Here is a 16,210-nt window from a genome sequence, read left to right as displayed (position 1 = left end):
CAAGCCAATTGGCATCACCATCGATTTGCACTTTGAGTTTCTTAAATATTTATGCTAACATGTGCCGATTACTTGGAAAGCGTATGAGTACTTATTATACACTCTCGAAGTGTAAAATTTGAACTCTTTTAAAAATTGTTTCTGCAAAATATGTGACAAAAGGATAATAAATTAATTTGAAAATACCAAGGCTAGCTTAGGAGGGCAGCTAAGGGGTGTTTGTGAAACAATTATTTTTAATTACTACTACTTTGTAAAAGATAATATAAAGGAAGATAGTATTAAACATATATAATGTTGTATTTTTCTTTCCTTTTTGAAAAAATTAACCAAGAAAAAAAGGAGAAAAAGATAAAGAAAATTAAAGGAGTTTCTGGTTATCGAAGTAATATTGCCGTGAATATGGTAGAGTGCGTTTACCACGGAGGAAAATATTTTCTATAGAAAATGGTTTTACTCATTGAGAAAAGGGAGACTTACCTTTTGTTATATTGGAACTTTAGTTGGAATATTCTGTAGAAATATATATTATGGGCTTCATTTGACAGGAAAAGATTTGTACCAATGGGTTTTGGCCGGACGATCAAAACTCTAGTTCTAGAAATAATAGATAGTACAGAAACCTGCTATAATAATGCTGCCCGGTTACATCTAACTAAAACCATTATTAGGAATAGAAAGTTGATCAATACAAGCAATTCAGTTTCCTTTTAACTTGCCTAGTTAATCAAAATGAGCTGAGCTCGATGTTAACATCAATTCAATGAATGCATGACACATGTCTTCAAATAGCACTAAATCATACTTCATCCGCATTCTCACCTTAATTTATGACTTAACTATAGTAAATTAGTATGGTTTGATGTATCCGATCATGAGGTCGGTTGGTAGATACAATAGTTTTCATCATGGTTCTCTGCTTGTTTTCTATCATCAGTAGTTGAGATACAAAGAAATAGCCTTTCATATGCAGCAGCCATTTTGGTAGCAGTAAACAACTTCAAACCCCTCTCCCTAGCAATTCTCCCTTTCTGCTGCAGAATTTCTTTTCCGTCCTCCCAAACCTCATACAACGCTTTCTTCAATTCCCCAACTGTAGGTGCAAATGTATACCCCATCTCTTTGCTAACAATGATAGAACCAGTAAAGCTTGCCAGTTTTGTTGCCATCACAGGCTTACCAACTAGATTTGCTTCCAACGGAACTTGATCCAAACCTTGTGCTCTTAAAGTCGGGTGTACAAATATATCTATAGCATTATAGAAGCCTGCCAGTCGTTCTCTTTCCAGTGGTCCCAAAACCATCAAATTTGATCCGAGCTCTTTGTATCGATCAGCCCACGGACCATTTCCAGCAATTAGAACAATGACACTATCCCTGAATGTTGAGTTCTCCTTGAAAATTTGTTTTAAGGCTTCAAACATTAAAGGGTGTCCTTTGTCTTTAACCAGCCTCCCAGCTAACCCTAGGATTATGGACGACCTCGATTTATCTGCTCTGATACCAAGTTCTAACCTAAAATCATTGCCCTTTGAAATATCAGGCTTGAATATCTCCTCATTGACACCATTTAGAATGATATGCACGCGTTCTTCTGGGATCATATAGATCCTTTTAAGTACATCGCCTACATGATCACTCGTGGCGACGTGGTGAGCATAATATTGGAAAAACTTTACCTCTTCAACAACCTTCATCATTTTACCATTAAATGAAGATGATTGTGAATCTTCAGGATTTCGCACGAGTTCCTGTATAATATCAGAATGTATGGTCTCATAAGCAATTCCATGCCAGCTAACCGCAAGATTATTCAAGTTATTTGGTCTAGTAAGCCTGAGCCCTACACTCTCCGTATGAATCACATCAAACGGCCTTGATGCAGTTGCGCTTTCTGTTAGAAATTGCTTCCAAGCAACAATTTGGTCCAGAGATCCAGAACCCATAGGTCTCGAGAAGTGAAAATGGAGATTGCTCATATTAAAAGATGACGATGAGCTGGTGGAGGATGAAGACGACATTGTGAAAATATGAATCTCGTGCCCACGTTTGGCTAAGGCGAGATAGAGTGTTAGTGCATGTCGCTCCATTCCTCCTGCCTGATTTTTTGCTGGCCATTTCTTGACAAAGAGAGCAACTTTAAGGAGTCTTTGAGGTGGTTTTGATGAGTAGACGAGATTGTTCCAAGCTTTTGGGTATTTAAGGAGATTAATTGGTACGTTTTCTTTGTTCATTTGGACATGGTTTAGTACTGTCATCTGGACACTATGACAATAGCCATAGCCAATGAAATAAGACCAGTAGAGGAGAGGAATGGATGATAAGGCCGAGAGAAAAACAAGAATGCAGCTAGAAGATCGGAAACTAGTGGAAAAAGTGGTTTGATGTTTTGCCATAACAGTTTAATATCAAGAAGAAGAAGAAGAAGGTGGAGTACTAAAGGATATATAATCGTGGCGTATAGTAGGAAGCAAGAAGAAATTAAAGTATCATCAATAGATCAAGCATGATTTTCGGAAATGAGATTTTTTAATATTAAGTTTATATCTTTGTTTCAGATCTAACACGGAGTTGCACATGATTGTGAGTTAGTTCAAAATATATACTAAATTAATACTCGCAGTCGCAGATATCTAGAAATCCTCTATTTAAGTTGACCTTATTGATTAATGGATTTTGACCTGCGCAGATTTCTCCATATGGGGAATTGTGCATTCCTCAATGTGTAATGTTTCTTCTCTTTGATAAAATACTCCATGCACCGCGCTCCTAATTTGGGTTAAGTGGTTTTGTTAAGAAAATTGAAAGACATAAAAGATTAAAAAAAATACAAAAATAATATTTTAGTTAGTGTGTCTTTTTTTTTTTCTTTTTCTTTTTTAGTTTTCAGTCTTTACGTCTCATTTTATTTGGTTGGACGAGTTTAAGAAAAAATAATATTTTAAAATTTGTGATCTAAAACAAGTTTTAATTAAACATTTGTATAGTTATACATCATCTCGGTGAGAGTAAATTAAAAGTTTAAAATCAGAAGTGTTTCTAAATATAAAAGGTGTCATCAGTTTTGGAAAAAAAGAAAGTGTACTACATAAAATAGGATATCGAGAATACTATTTGTTTACTCCCTCCGTCTTATAATATCAGTCGTGGTTACTAAAAATAGTTGTCTCAAATTATTTGTTATATTAGAAGTTCAAGATAAAATTAATTTTTTTTTTATATTTTTTACCTTTAGTAATAATTATTCTTGAAGATGGAGATAATACATAAATAGAATAAATATTCAATGAAGAGAGATTTTATTTAAGACATAAATAAGGGTAAAATAATTTAATCCCTTTCCCAATTAATGTTTCTTAAGGGACGTATAAAAGAGAAACACAACAGATAATTTGAGATAAAGGGAGTAACATATTTGCAATTTTAGTTTTATTTATCATTCTTATCAACCACAAGCAAAAACGTAATTGAATAAGTTGAACAAATGCGATAGGATTAAACATGATTTTTGGATATGAGATTCATTTCTTTATTTTATTAAGTACTAACTTTATTGCAAGAACTAAGTAAAAAAAGAACTCCCTACATATTCCGCGGAGAAAAAGAGATACTCCCCGCATATTTAGGAGTAGCAGGTGCTGTCCCTAGAAAATTGAGTTACTACACTGTCAGTCTACTCTTCACTAGGGCCCTTTACTATACATTGAAATCAACGGGCAGAATACTCTTCTTCCCAAATTCGTTGCTGAAAATAATACTCTTTTCTTTCTTATTTAAACGAGGTAGTTTGATTCAGTACGAAGTTTAAGAAAGATTTTTTTTTTTTTTTGAAACTTGTGGTCTTATCAACTTAAAAGGTAAAAGCTCCGTAAGATCATGACATTTGTGTGATTATAAAAGTTTCTCATTAAGGATAAAATGAGTAAAATGAAAAGTTTAAAATTGAATTATTTTTAATTGTACAAATGTATCATTCTTTTTGGAACGCACTAACAGGAATAAATTTGGGGATACTGATCTTCTACTTCTGTTTCGCCTCTTCGGAGTACTGATTTGTCAAAAATATTGACATCAAGATAAGTCTATTACGTAATATTTTTTGCAAATTGTAAATCTCAAGTTTTCTTGCTAAACGTAATCTCAGTTAATCTTTCTGCAGATCTCATTCAAGTCCAGCCATCTACTTTCCCATACTGTTTTGGGCTATAATGTCGGGTTAGTCCGTAGAACATCCTTCGTTAAAAAACTATATTGTATATAAGTAAAATATTTTTTTTCTGAAAGGTGTTTTCTGGAAAATATAAATATATTAAATTTTGAACCCTCTAATTAACATAACTGAAAAATGTAGCTGAAAGGTGTTCGAAATATCTTTGACATTCGCGGTTTTGATTCTTTCTTTCAGTATTTTTAGTGTACACACTCTTTTGGTTAAAAACAAAGTCAGTTTGACTGGAAACTTTTCAGAGCTTCATTGTGTAATTTCTTTTTACCCGATCTAGTCTAAAAGTTTTAAAAGTCTATGACTTTTGCTTTTTTTTTTTTGGTTGGTAAATAAAGAATTTTATTAACCAAAATTGAGAATATATACAGCTCAAAAAACGAAAACACAGCAAACTAGCTAATTCGCACTACACTGGCTGGACATGAAGCCCCAGTTTAGTGCCTCTACTCATTCAACTACTCTCCCATTCTCCTATTTTGCTGACCTTAGTATCTGGTTACTGGGTAGAAGTTTAGGGTGTGTTTGGTATAACGAAAAATGTTTTCCGTGAAAAATATTTTTTAAGAAAATATTTTTTTGGAAAATAAGTAGTAATCTTATTCATTTTCCGGTGTTTGGTACGCGTAAACTTCCAAACACATAAACCTCCGAACTCATAACTTTGGAACTTGTAAAATTTCGAACATGTAAATCAAAAGATGAAAAAACTAAAACTGAAAATATATAAAAAAAAAATATTTTTTTACCGGGAGGGGGAGGGGGAGGAGGTGCAGAAAAACAAAAAACAGAAATCTGAAATTACAAAAAATAAAGTTTTTTCTGTGCGGGAGGGGGGTGGGGGTGCAGAAAAACGAAAAAATAAAAATTTAAAATTATAAAATAAAAAGTAATTTTTTTTTTGTGCAGGATGAATGGTGCAGAAAAATGACAAAAACAGAAATTTGAAATTACGAGGGTTAGTAGGGTGGGTGATGACGAAAAAAAAACTAAAATTCGAAAAAATAAAAGCTTTTTCTAGAGAGAGGGTGGGGTGGGTAGGCATAGGGTGGGATTAGATGAGTGGATGTGGGGTGTGTTGGTGAGGGTGGGGAATAGGGTGGGGAAGGTTAATAAGAGTTTTGGAAAATATTTTCTTTTATAAAATGTTTCCTTTTTCTTTTTCTGTTGATAAGGAAAACAATTGGAGGAAAAAAAAAAGTGAAAGTACTTTTTCTATCACTTTTTTTTAAAAAAATATTATTTATTTTGTTCAGTGGCTATATAGCTATCCCCAACCATAAAAAATCAACCTTATACCCCCAACCATGCATCAAAACAAAATAAAGTCCAATTCCATTACGATGATTATGAGTTGAACAAATTAAAATGCCTTAACGTACACTTCAAATGTTCAATGAGACTTGAGAAAAGTCATCAGATAATCCTCTAGAAGAACGCATATCAGCTTCACTTGCATAAGAAGAGTAAAAATCATCATCCCCTTCTCTCTCTTTTACTTCCTCAATTCTTTCCATTGCTTCCTTCATATCAAACCTCTTATCCATATCAAGCTCACAACAACTCAATCCTATCTTCAATAGCTTCGTCATTTCCGCCTCGGAATTCTTTGTTCCTCTCATGTCCTTTTCGAATACCTCTACGTTTGACGGATCCTCGTTAACAACAGAACGTACCCAAGTTGCCAAATCCGTGTCACTTCCTTTTCCTTGTTGCAAGAAATTGGACGGGAATTTCCCCGTTAGGATCTCAAGTATTAAAACTCCGAGTGTCCATACGTCAGTTTTACGTGTGATTCGGCCGGTGTGCTTGAACTCTGGTGATTTGTATGCGATCATGTGTTCTTGAGCATGTTCTAGGTTCACAACTGGTAGTAAGGCGTAGTCTGTGAGTAACGGCTCGTAGGATTCGTTTAGTAGAACGTTGGAGGATTTGAGGTGACCGTGGGGTGCTGTCAAGCTTGGAAGCTCGCTGTAGAGGTATAAAAGTCCTTTGGCTACTCCCTTCACTATTTTTAACCGAGCTGGCCAATCTAGGTTTGGCTGCCCACGGGATTTATTTCCTGATAAAAATTCACATAAATATATGTTGACGACGACATAATTAAATAAATATATAAATGTATTTTTTTTCTAAAAGTATAAGGTTTTAGATTAAATGGTAACATGATTTAACAAAATATTAGAGAAAGAATTTTCACGTTCATAGCTAATGAAAAAGAATCAGAATCATATATGAAGGATGAATCGTAGATTGATAGTTCTAAAAGATTAGGATGAGACGATCATATAATTCAACATATTACAATGGCCAATTTGGGATAGGCTTGAATCGGTTAACAAATTCATGGCCTGACCTACCTTCGCTAGAGGTAAAATTTGTAGCGACCAACTAATCCAGGCTCAAATATCAATCTCCAAGTTCAAGTGAGGATTTCTTAATTATTTGTTATCATAGGATCTTTAAAACGTGCAAAAATAATAGTATATGCATAAAATACGTACCATGAAGATGAACTGTGAGGCTGACATTGTTGACATATTCGGAGACCAAATACAATTAAGTAAATAAATGTATTTTTTTTAAAGATTAATTTTTTTGGATGAGACGCCAATTCGGTATAAGCGTGAAAAAGCGATTCCTCTGTAGATTCATGTCCAGACCTACCTTAGCTTAAAGGTAAATTTACAGAGACCAACTAATCAAGGCTCAAATTTCAATACTCCAGAGGTTCAGGTGAGGATATCTTAGGACCCCTTTGGACATAATATCCCAAATATAAAAAAAAAAAAAAACTGATTTGGGTGAAATTTGATATGAAATTAAAAATGTGTTTGGACGGCTCAATTTTTGACATGTTAACATTGATCTTTAAAAAGTGCAAAAATAATATAAGCATAGAGTACGTACCATGAAGATGAACTGCAAGGCTGACATTGTTGACATATTCGGAGACCAAAAGCTTTTCCTCCTTCCTATAATAGAAAGCGACAACAGGAAGCAAGTTCTTATGACTTAACCTGCCTAGCCTTCTCATATGTTCATGAAAATCTTCCTTGCCTACATTATTCATTTGCCTAAACCTTTTGACAACCATAACAGGTCCAGTGCTAAGTGCAGCTTTATAAGTTGATCCAAATACTCCACTTCCCAATATTTCAGCTGATGCCTTCAACAAATCTGGCAAGTCAAATTTCTCCATATCATCCTTTAAAAATAGAAGTTTCTGAGCTTGTTCAGGTCTCTTTCCACCCTCCGGAGAACGGTCAGGAGCCACTACTTGGCCCTGTTCCATCTTATCTAAATCTGCCGAGGGCGCCTTCTGGTGAGTGGCGCCCCCAGGTGAATTATTAGCTGCGCCTGATCTTGCTTCCGTTTCAGGCGTCTGCTTGCGTTGGCGAAGGATGACGATAACAACAATAATTGCAGCTATAGCTGCTGCCACTGCGATAACCACCAATATAATTGTCCAAAGTGCTATCTTTGGTTCACTTGTACATTTGGATAATGGCCCATCACAAAGATCATTACCTATTTTATTAAAGAAATAAAAAGGAGAATCAAATATAATTTCACGCACATATCTTTAACCAAGATATTATAATCTTGATCAGAACATTATTTGGATGAAAATGAGAGCATATTTTCTAATTTAACTCATCAGAGGAATTTGTTGGGTACAAGTTCATGAGATGTAAAACATGCATTAATTTTTCTAGCATTTTAAGAGAAGTGAAGGACATAAATCATAAATACCTATAGCATAAGGACCTAAAATTATGGCAGTTTAATTAAGAAAATAGAGGAAGGAACAAGACAGTCACGTATTGGGACTTACGAAAATTAGACACCTTGAGTTTGCATTCAGACGAAATAATTTAAGCTTAAGATTCATTTTAAAGTAAGACTACATGTTAATTAACCATTGTTAGCTAGATGATGTAAGTTTATTTAATCGACACATTATCACACATTTTGTTCGTTTGGTAAATATCAGGTGTATGTAAGTTTTCGCAATGTACAAAAAAAAATAAAATATTACCTTCAAATGATGAAGGTTTGAGACTAGAAAGGCCACGAGGAATTGGACCCACAAGAGAATTGTTCGAGAAGTTCATATCCATAATCCTCTCTTGATTAAAATCAGGTAATTGTCCTTCAAATTTGTTATTTTCTAGCATCAATTCCGTAAGCTTAGGCAATTGACCTAAAATGGAGGGTACTTTTCCTGTGAATTGATTGTTAGCAATATGAAGCTTCTTTAACCAATGCATCCCTTCAAAAACACTATTGTCAATTTGGCCAGAGAATTTGTTGTTTGAAAAATAAGCAGTTTTCAATCCCGCAAGTTGACTCAAAATTGGCAAAGGGCCTTCGAAATTATTGTTAATGAGACTAATGGTTCTGAAATTGGCCAATTCCTTAAGAGCGTCCACATCGATTGTACCACTTAATCCCTTATCCTCCAACCGCAAACCGAAAACGAAACCGTTTTCGCAAATGACATTTTCCCAATTGTTGTTATCGGTCTTTTGATCGCAAGGTGGTACGTTGGGATTCCAATTGGAAAATGCGTCATTTTTCGACAAGGACTTACTGAACCTTAAGAGAATCTCCGCTTCCGAACTTCCCGAGGAGGCGGAGACAACAGCCGCCGCGAGCAACACGGCAAGGAGGAGAAGGCGGTGGCGCGGATGATGATGGCGGTTGTGATTGCTGTAACGGTAAGCCGCCGACATTGCATAGACTAGGAGTGGGGGTGCGCACACTTGTGGGTGCGCGCCCTTACAAAGGGCTGCTACAAATGAGAAATAATAATATGGCTTACGCTGTAAGCTGGGCATGCAAAAAAAGTTTCAACATTATCTCAAGGGAATGGGATTAATTGTGTGGGAATGCATGGGAAGCTCAAAGGGGGAGAGAGAGAGAGAGAGTTTGAGAGGTGATAAGAGTGAGGTTGGAGAAATGGACAAATGGGAAGTTGGGAGCTCAAGTTGACAATGTCTTCTATGGTCTTGGCTTATTTCAGAAAACTACGCTCTGCCTTTGAACTCTAATATAATTTTAAACACTCCATTGCCTCCAAATTCTACCTAGAGATCGAGCCCAAGCCATGCCAACAAATATGTGCCACTAGCTCGAATTAATATTAAATGAGGACAAAGATTTATTATACTTTTATTTCTTTTCCTATCTTACAGCTTCTCGAATATATAGTGTTCAGGGGCGTATGTAGTATTAAAGTGATGGGTTCGATTGAACCCATAATTTTCGGTGCGGAGTATAAATTTATGTATAAATATCTACTAATATTGTAAGAAATAGTAGATATATATGAACTCATAGATTTAAAAATATAATGCATTCAATGCTAACAAATATAAAGGTTGAACTCATTGAGTTTAAATCTTGGATCCGCCTATGATTTTGTCTTGAGAAGATAGAAGCAAATCATGATATTGTTTACCCGTAAAGCGATGCAGTTAAATTTGTAGCGTGATTTATAGACACGTGAATTAATTTGATTCAAGAATATAGAAAAATAATAACATAAATAATATTATCAAAATAAATTTAAAAAAAATACAAGCCTACTTATGGACTTAGCTTCTCCAGAAGCAATGGTAAGAACAATATCAAGTGCAAAATAAAGAAAGTAGATTGATAGAATAAGAATAAATTTAGCTTGTGCGTACAGAATGTTTCGTGTCCAACTATGAATACAAATTCTCCTATTTATAGCTTTATTCAGGGAGACAAGATCCTCAAATCAAACTCTCATTTAATGAGAATAAAACCCCACTTGATGGCTACATAACAATTGATCATTAACAAAGAGATTTTTTATAACGACTGCTCATTAAATGTTATCTTTTTCAACCGACGTCTTCCTTTCAAATATTTGTTCTTGGTTCCAATGCCTTTGAAATTTATTCAACACCAGTCACATGTTTATATCCGGTACCACCTATTGACTCATATCATATCGGTCTTCAGTTCCACGTGTCAACTCGTAGAGCGTTCACCTGGCATTAATCAATTTTACCCTATATAGATAATCCCCTTACTTTTCGATGACAACACTTTGGTATTGCCGGAAAGTAGATAAAACTACTTTCCTTAGCGGGTAAGTCTCTGAATGGTTTCTGACACTTGAAAGGACGAACATCTCTTTGCATTTAATGAACCTAACACGTGTTATTCCATGATTCAACAAATATTTTTGCCAGTTTTCAAGGTAATCATGACTGTGAATTCTGTTGCCTATAAACTTCTCCACTACCTTTCACTTTTCTCTTTCACTTTTACAAATCCATCCTCATCGAATTTTCTCAGAATTCAACTCCAAAACCCCACTTTATCAGTAAAATCTTCTTATCCAAATTTTCAACAACTATGTCTCCTACTTCTTCTGTCCCCGGAAACTCTAGCATTATCATCGGTGGTGGCCCCAAAAAGAACAGAACAAAGGAAGTCGATGTTGAATCCAAGCCTCCTACCGTTAACACCATCATAACTCTTCACCTTAACTTACAATCAAATGTTCAAGTCCAAAAGGAAATTATCAACCCCCATAATGACAAAAATTGGCCTATCTGTAAGTATCCTTCTTCGATTCGCCCTGTTAGCATTCCCGTCGTGAAGGAAGATTGTGACTGGAATATGATCGAAATATTTTCCCCCAATGAGGTGGAAAGGGTCACCTTTAGCAAACCAGGGTTCATGTATGTTTATTGTAATGACCATGCCGGTTGTTTTGTGTATTGTAGCCATATTTCCCTATTTATTATTTCTTCTATGTTCATTTGTGATTATATGACTTCCCGATATGGTTGGTTTTATTCCGGAGATGATTCAAAGTAAATTGGGACACTAAGTCCCAAGGTTGGAATCTTAAGTTAGAAGAGAGTTTTGATAGTTTCGATAGCTTCGTACAGTAATTTTGGACTTAGGCGTATGTCCGGATATTGATTTGGAGGTCCGTTGGTTGGTTTGAGGCTTTTTGGCAAAAATTGGAATGTTGAAGCTTTGAAAGGTTGAGAGGTTTGACCAAGAGTTGATTTTGTTGATACCGGGTTCGAATTTTACTTTCGGGAGTTGGAATAGGTTTGTTGTGTCATTTGGAACTTGCATGCAAAATTTGAGGTCATTCAGAGTTGATTTAATATGGTTCGACATTAGTTTTAGAAGTTGGATGTTCATTAGTTCATTAGGCCTGAATTGATGTGAGATTCGTAGTTTTGGTATTATTTGATGTGATTTGAGGCTTCGAGCGAGTTCATATAATGCTTTGGGACTTGGTCGTATATTTGAACGGGGTCCCGGAAGTCTCGGGTGTGATTCGGATGTGCTACAGACCATTCCACTGTATTTTTGGGCTGCTGATGCCTCAGTTCTGGTTTCTTTCTTCGCGTTCGCGAAGGGTTATGGAGGCTGGGCAGTCGCCCTTCTTCACATTCGCGAGGGATATTTCGCATTCGCGAAGCAGCTAGGTGCTGGGAGGGATATTAGCCTACGCGCTAGCGAGGTCTAGGACGCATTCGCGAAGGCTTGGACTTTTGCTTCATCGCGTTCGCGAGGTGGAAGACGCGAATGCGAAGGCCATTTTCTGGGAAGATCAATTTTGATCTTTGCGAATGCGACGAGGGTCCCGCATTCGCAATGTGTAGTACCTGGTCAAGCTATATAGTACTCTATTTCAGGGGTTTGGTTCATTTTAACATATTTTGAGTTGTGGAGCTCGAATTTGATGGATTTTGGAGGGAATTTACAAAATTTTGATCGGGGTAAGTGTTTTTGACTCGAACTTGTTGTTATTTCATGATTCCATATTCGTTTAGTGAATTAAAGTGAAAAAATGAGGGATTTTTGTAAGAACTTCCTAAAGTAAAAATTAAGGATTTGAAGGTCGAATCGAGGTCGGAATTGGATAAAATTGGTATCGTTGAACTCATTATTGAATAGGTGTTCGTAATTTGCGAGTTTGATCGGGTTCCGGGGTGCGGGCTCGAGGTTGACTTTTTGATTTTGATAAAAATCGAAACTTTATTATTTGAAATTGTTTCCTACGACATTATTTGTTGATATTGAGTTGTTTGTGACTGGATTCGAGTCGTTTGGCGGCCGATGCACGTGGGAAATGCTTCTTGGAGTATTGATTTACGCGTTTTGAGATAAGCAACACATCTAAACTTGGATTTGAGGGTATTTAACCTTGAGAACTATGTCATATGAAAGATATTGGGGTGACGTACGCGCTAGGTGACAGGCGTATGTGCGTGCACCAGTGTGTTTATGGTCCAGGGAGGCCTTTAGGCTATTACTGGGCTTGTTTTGCTATCATATCTTGTTATCTATGTGTTTTCCCAACTTGTTTAATCATCTGAATTGTGATTCATGTTAGATATCATGTCTAGGCTAAGTGCTATTTGTTTGAGAATTTATAGGGCTATTCTTGTTGTCTCAGCGCTATATGGTTTATTTGTACGCATGTTCTCAGCCATGATGCCATATCCGTGTATGATATCTCTGTATCAGAACTTCTTATTTGATTCCTGACATGTTGTTGATCCCTCTTATGTGTAACACTGTTAAACTGAGCAATTTGAGATGTGTTTATTAGAGACATGGACGGTAAATGACTGAGTTTGGGCCGTGGAGTCGGTTTGGTATTGATATTGAGGTGACACGTACGCCAGGCCCATATTAGGCTAAGTGTTATTGTTTTGGAGCGACGAGTGCACCCGACCTCACTATTGGGCTAAATGATTATGATTAGTGCTTGGGAAGGATTCGCTCCTCTGGAGTTTGAGATGCCAGCAATAGGCGGAGGCACAATATTTTATATACTTGCTTTGATGATGGACAGTTATGCCAAGCACTTAAACAATGCTAAATGTGAGTATTGATGGATCCACCGTGATATTGTTGATTGACATGTATACTTGACATGTAGGCATAAAATATACCTCCCACATGCTAGTTGTTAAATAATTTATCCTTATTGGGGCTTTAACCGTTATACTTGAAAACATGTCTAAATTTCTAAAATATGAACAAACTGAACATGATATCATTGAGCTACTTATTTCTATATTTTTTCTTTAGATTCTGAACTGTTACCGGTTAATGCCATTGGCATTTGACTACAGTTCTAAGCTCGTCGCTGATTTCAGCCCAAGGTTAGTGTTGTTACTTTTTGAGTACATGGGATCAATTGTACTCATACTACACTCTGCACTACTTGTGCAGATCTAGGTACATCTGGTCCGAGGTGATTTCAAGACTTGAGTTGTTGCCAGCGTTTGGGAGACTACGGGGTAGCTACTATATCGTCCACAGTCCTTGAAGTTTTCTTTCAGTTATCTCTATCTTTACTATTCGATTGTTCAGACAATTGTATTACAGGATTTTGTTTGTATCTTGTTATTCAGTTATGCTCATGTACTCGTTGACACCTGATATTGGGGATATGTTTAGTAGTTTTATGGTTATATTCTCAGATATTTCATATTATTTTTTCTTTGTTGAGTTATCAGACCATGTTTATTCGATTTTATTGTTATTATATGACTGTTTGTTTATCTAACAGGTTGGGGTTAGGTGCCATCATGACTAGTGAGTTTGGGTCGTGACAAGTTGGTATTAAAGCACTAGGTTTCTTAGCTCTCACGAGTCACGAGTAAGTTTAGTAGAGTCTTACGGATTGGTACAGAGATGTCTGTACTAAACTTCGAGAGGCTACCGAACTATTAAGAAACTTTACTTTCTTGCAATCTTATCATGCAAATTTGTTATTTCTGAAGTTTGAACCTTGACGGTTTTATTCTCTCACATATGGTAAGGACACGTACAACTGGATCAGGCGGACGACCACCAGTACCACCAATTCGGGCCGCGAGAGGCCGAGAATGCGGTAGAGGTCGAGACATGGCTCGTACTACAGTCACAGAAACATCTATAGAGCCACCAGTTACTCCAGCTGAGGAGAAGGTACCAAATACTGGTGAGCTGGTGGGACCATCTCAGGCACTAATAGTGCCCATTGTTATTCCTGGCCTTCTGGAGGTCTTAGCCCAAATTTTGACTGTGCGCACGATTCTGGCTCAGAAAGTTTTGATTTCTGCTGCACCAACTATTTCACAGGCTTGGGGAGGTGCCAAGACTCCCATCGCCCGTACTCTAGAGTAGCTAGCTCAGGGACTCCAGACTCCGGGGGTACTACCAGCCCAGCCATTTGCTGCTGCTCGAACCAAGGTTGGCCCACCTATGAGTGATGAGGAGCAGAAGAGATTGGAGCAGTTCAGGAGGCTTAAGCCTCCAGAGTTCTGCGGGGAGGAGTCAGAGGATGCTCAGGACTTTCTAGACTGGTGTCAGCGAATTATTCACACAATGGGTATTTTAGAGACCTCATTTACCACTTTTCAGTTGATAGAGCCTATAGATGGTGGCAGGCCTATGAGTTGAGCAGGCCAGTTGGCGTAGTGCCACTCACATGACATAAGTTCTCTATTATATTTTTTCGAGAAGTTTGTCCCACAGACTCGGAGAGAGAAACTGCGTATAAATTTTGAGTAGCTACGCTAGAGGGATATGACTATGACTCAGTATGAGATGAGATTTGCGGATTTGGCTCATCATACTATAAGGTTAGTTCCCATTGAGAGGGAAAGGATCAGAAGGTTCATTGATGGCCTCAACTATGGTTTACATAACAGTCTGGCTCAAGAGGCCGATAAAGATGCTAGGTTTGACCAGGTAGTCGAGATTGCCAGGCGCTTGGAGTCGATTCGCAGGCTTGAGCGCGAAGAGTGGGAGGGCAAGAGGCCCCGTGGTTCAGGTGGTTTCAGTGGTACTTCATTTGGAGGTCAGTCCCAACACAACAGAGGCTGTCCTTATAGGACCGCTCAGATGACTCATCCAATTCATCGTGGTGCATTAGTTAGCCATGATTCATATAATACTCGTACGAGTCAGTCATCTTTTAGTGCACTTCCAGCTCAAAGCTCGTACCGTGCTCCATCAGTTCAGGGTTCATCGGTACCGGGTTCTTCCAGTGGTTATTCTAGTTCTCGGGGTCCGATTCAGGGCCCACCGTCATTTCCAGCTCGAGGTAGTTGCGACTGTGGAGAGTTGGGGCATGTGAGGAAGTATTGTCCCCATTACTATAGAGGTCCAGTGCAACAGGAAGGCCAGTCTTTGATCCTTGCACCAGTTGCTACACCACCCGCTCAGCCAGCTTGGGGTGGAGGTCGTGCAGGTCGAGGTCACCCCAGAAATGGGAGGTCAGATAAGTGGTGGTCATGCTCGATGCTATGCTTTTCCCGCTCATCCAGAGGAAGTTGCTTCCGCGTTGTGATCACATGTATTGTTTCAGTATGCCACATGGATGCTTCAGTATTATTTGATCCTCGTTCCACTTATTTATATGTGTCATCGTACTTTGCTCGTTATTTGGATACGCCCTGTGATTCTTTAGTTACGCCTATTCATGTATCTATGCCTATGGGTAATTCTATTGTTGTGGACCGTGTATATCGGTCGTGTGTGGCGGCTATTGGGGGATTAGAGACGAGAGTTGATCTTTTACTGCTTATCATGGTTGATTTGGAAGTGATTTTAGGCATGGATTGGTTGTCTCCATGTCATGCTATTCTGGATTGTCTCGCCAAGTTCGTGACCTTGGCGATGCCTAGGTTGCCTAGGGTTAAGTGAAGAGGTTCCCAGGATTATGTCCCAGTAGAGTGATTTCACATTTGAAGGCTCAACAAATGGTTGAGAAGGGATGTCTGTCATATTTGGACTCTATGAGGGATGTTAGTGCTGATACTTCTACCATTGAGTTTGTTCTGGTAGTGAGAGACTTTACAGATTTGTTTCCTGCTGATCTGTCGGGCATGCCACCGTATAAGGACATTGATTTTGCTATTGATCTGGTGTCAGACACTCAGCCTATATCAATTCCATCGTATCGCATGGCACTAGCAG

General features: G+C 37.6%; 3 protein-coding genes across 3 annotated transcripts; 1 reads left to right on the top strand and 2 right to left on the bottom strand.

The window, feature by feature from the left end:
• Positions 1 to 327: 327 nt before the first annotated feature.
• LOC104110621 (uncharacterized) lies at positions 328 to 2,675 on the bottom strand. Its single transcript, XM_009620146.4, has one exon. The coding sequence runs from the start codon at positions 2,394 to 2,396 to the stop codon at positions 873 to 875; it is 1,524 nt and encodes a 507-aa protein (XP_009618441.1). The 5' UTR covers positions 2,397 to 2,675; the 3' UTR covers positions 328 to 872.
• A 2,855-nt stretch (positions 2,676 to 5,530) lies between these two features.
• Positions 5,531 to 9,195, bottom strand: LOC104110615 (pollen receptor-like kinase 2). Its single transcript, XM_009620143.4, has 3 exons — positions 8,265 to 9,195; positions 7,133 to 7,753; positions 5,531 to 6,284 (listed from the first exon to the last, which is right to left on the bottom strand). The coding sequence occupies exons 1-3, from the start codon at positions 9,064 to 9,066 to the stop codon at positions 5,608 to 5,610; spliced, it is 2,100 nt and encodes a 699-aa protein (XP_009618438.1). The 5' UTR covers positions 9,067 to 9,195; the 3' UTR covers positions 5,531 to 5,607.
• A 5,626-nt stretch (positions 9,196 to 14,821) lies between these two features.
• Positions 14,822 to 15,937, top strand: LOC138892120 (uncharacterized). Its single transcript, XM_070175815.1, has one exon. The coding sequence runs from the start codon at positions 14,822 to 14,824 to the stop codon at positions 15,935 to 15,937; it is 1,116 nt and encodes a 371-aa protein (XP_070031916.1).
• Positions 15,938 to 16,210: the final 273 nt, after the last annotated feature.

This window comes from Nicotiana tomentosiformis, chromosome 5 (genome assembly GCF_000390325.3).
Source record: "Nicotiana tomentosiformis chromosome 5, ASM39032v3, whole genome shotgun sequence".
Classification (NCBI taxonomy): domain Eukaryota; kingdom Viridiplantae; phylum Streptophyta; class Magnoliopsida; order Solanales; family Solanaceae; genus Nicotiana; species Nicotiana tomentosiformis.
This window is presented reverse-complemented; position numbering and strand designations above follow the sequence as displayed.

Excerpts from the sequence above, each read along its gene's own strand:
- LOC104110621 (XM_009620146.4), bottom strand. The coding sequence starts at position 2,396 with ATGGCAAAACATCAAACCACTTTTTCCACTAGTTTCCGATCTTCTAGC.
- LOC104110615 (XM_009620143.4), bottom strand. The coding sequence starts at position 9,066 with ATGCCCAGCTTACAGCGTAAGCCATATTATTATTTCTCATTTGTAGCA. Across the intron at positions 7,754-8,264 it reads CAAACCTTCATCATTTGAAG|GTAATGATCTTTGTGATGGG; the intron begins GTAATATTTTAT and ends TTAATAAAATAG. Across the intron at positions 6,285-7,132 it reads CCTTGCAGTTCATCTTCATG|GAAATAAATCCCGTGGGCAG; the intron begins GTACGTACTCTA and ends AATTTTTATCAG.
- LOC138892120 (XM_070175815.1), top strand. The coding sequence starts at position 14,822 with ATGACTCAGTATGAGATGAGATTTGCGGATTTGGCTCATCATACTATA.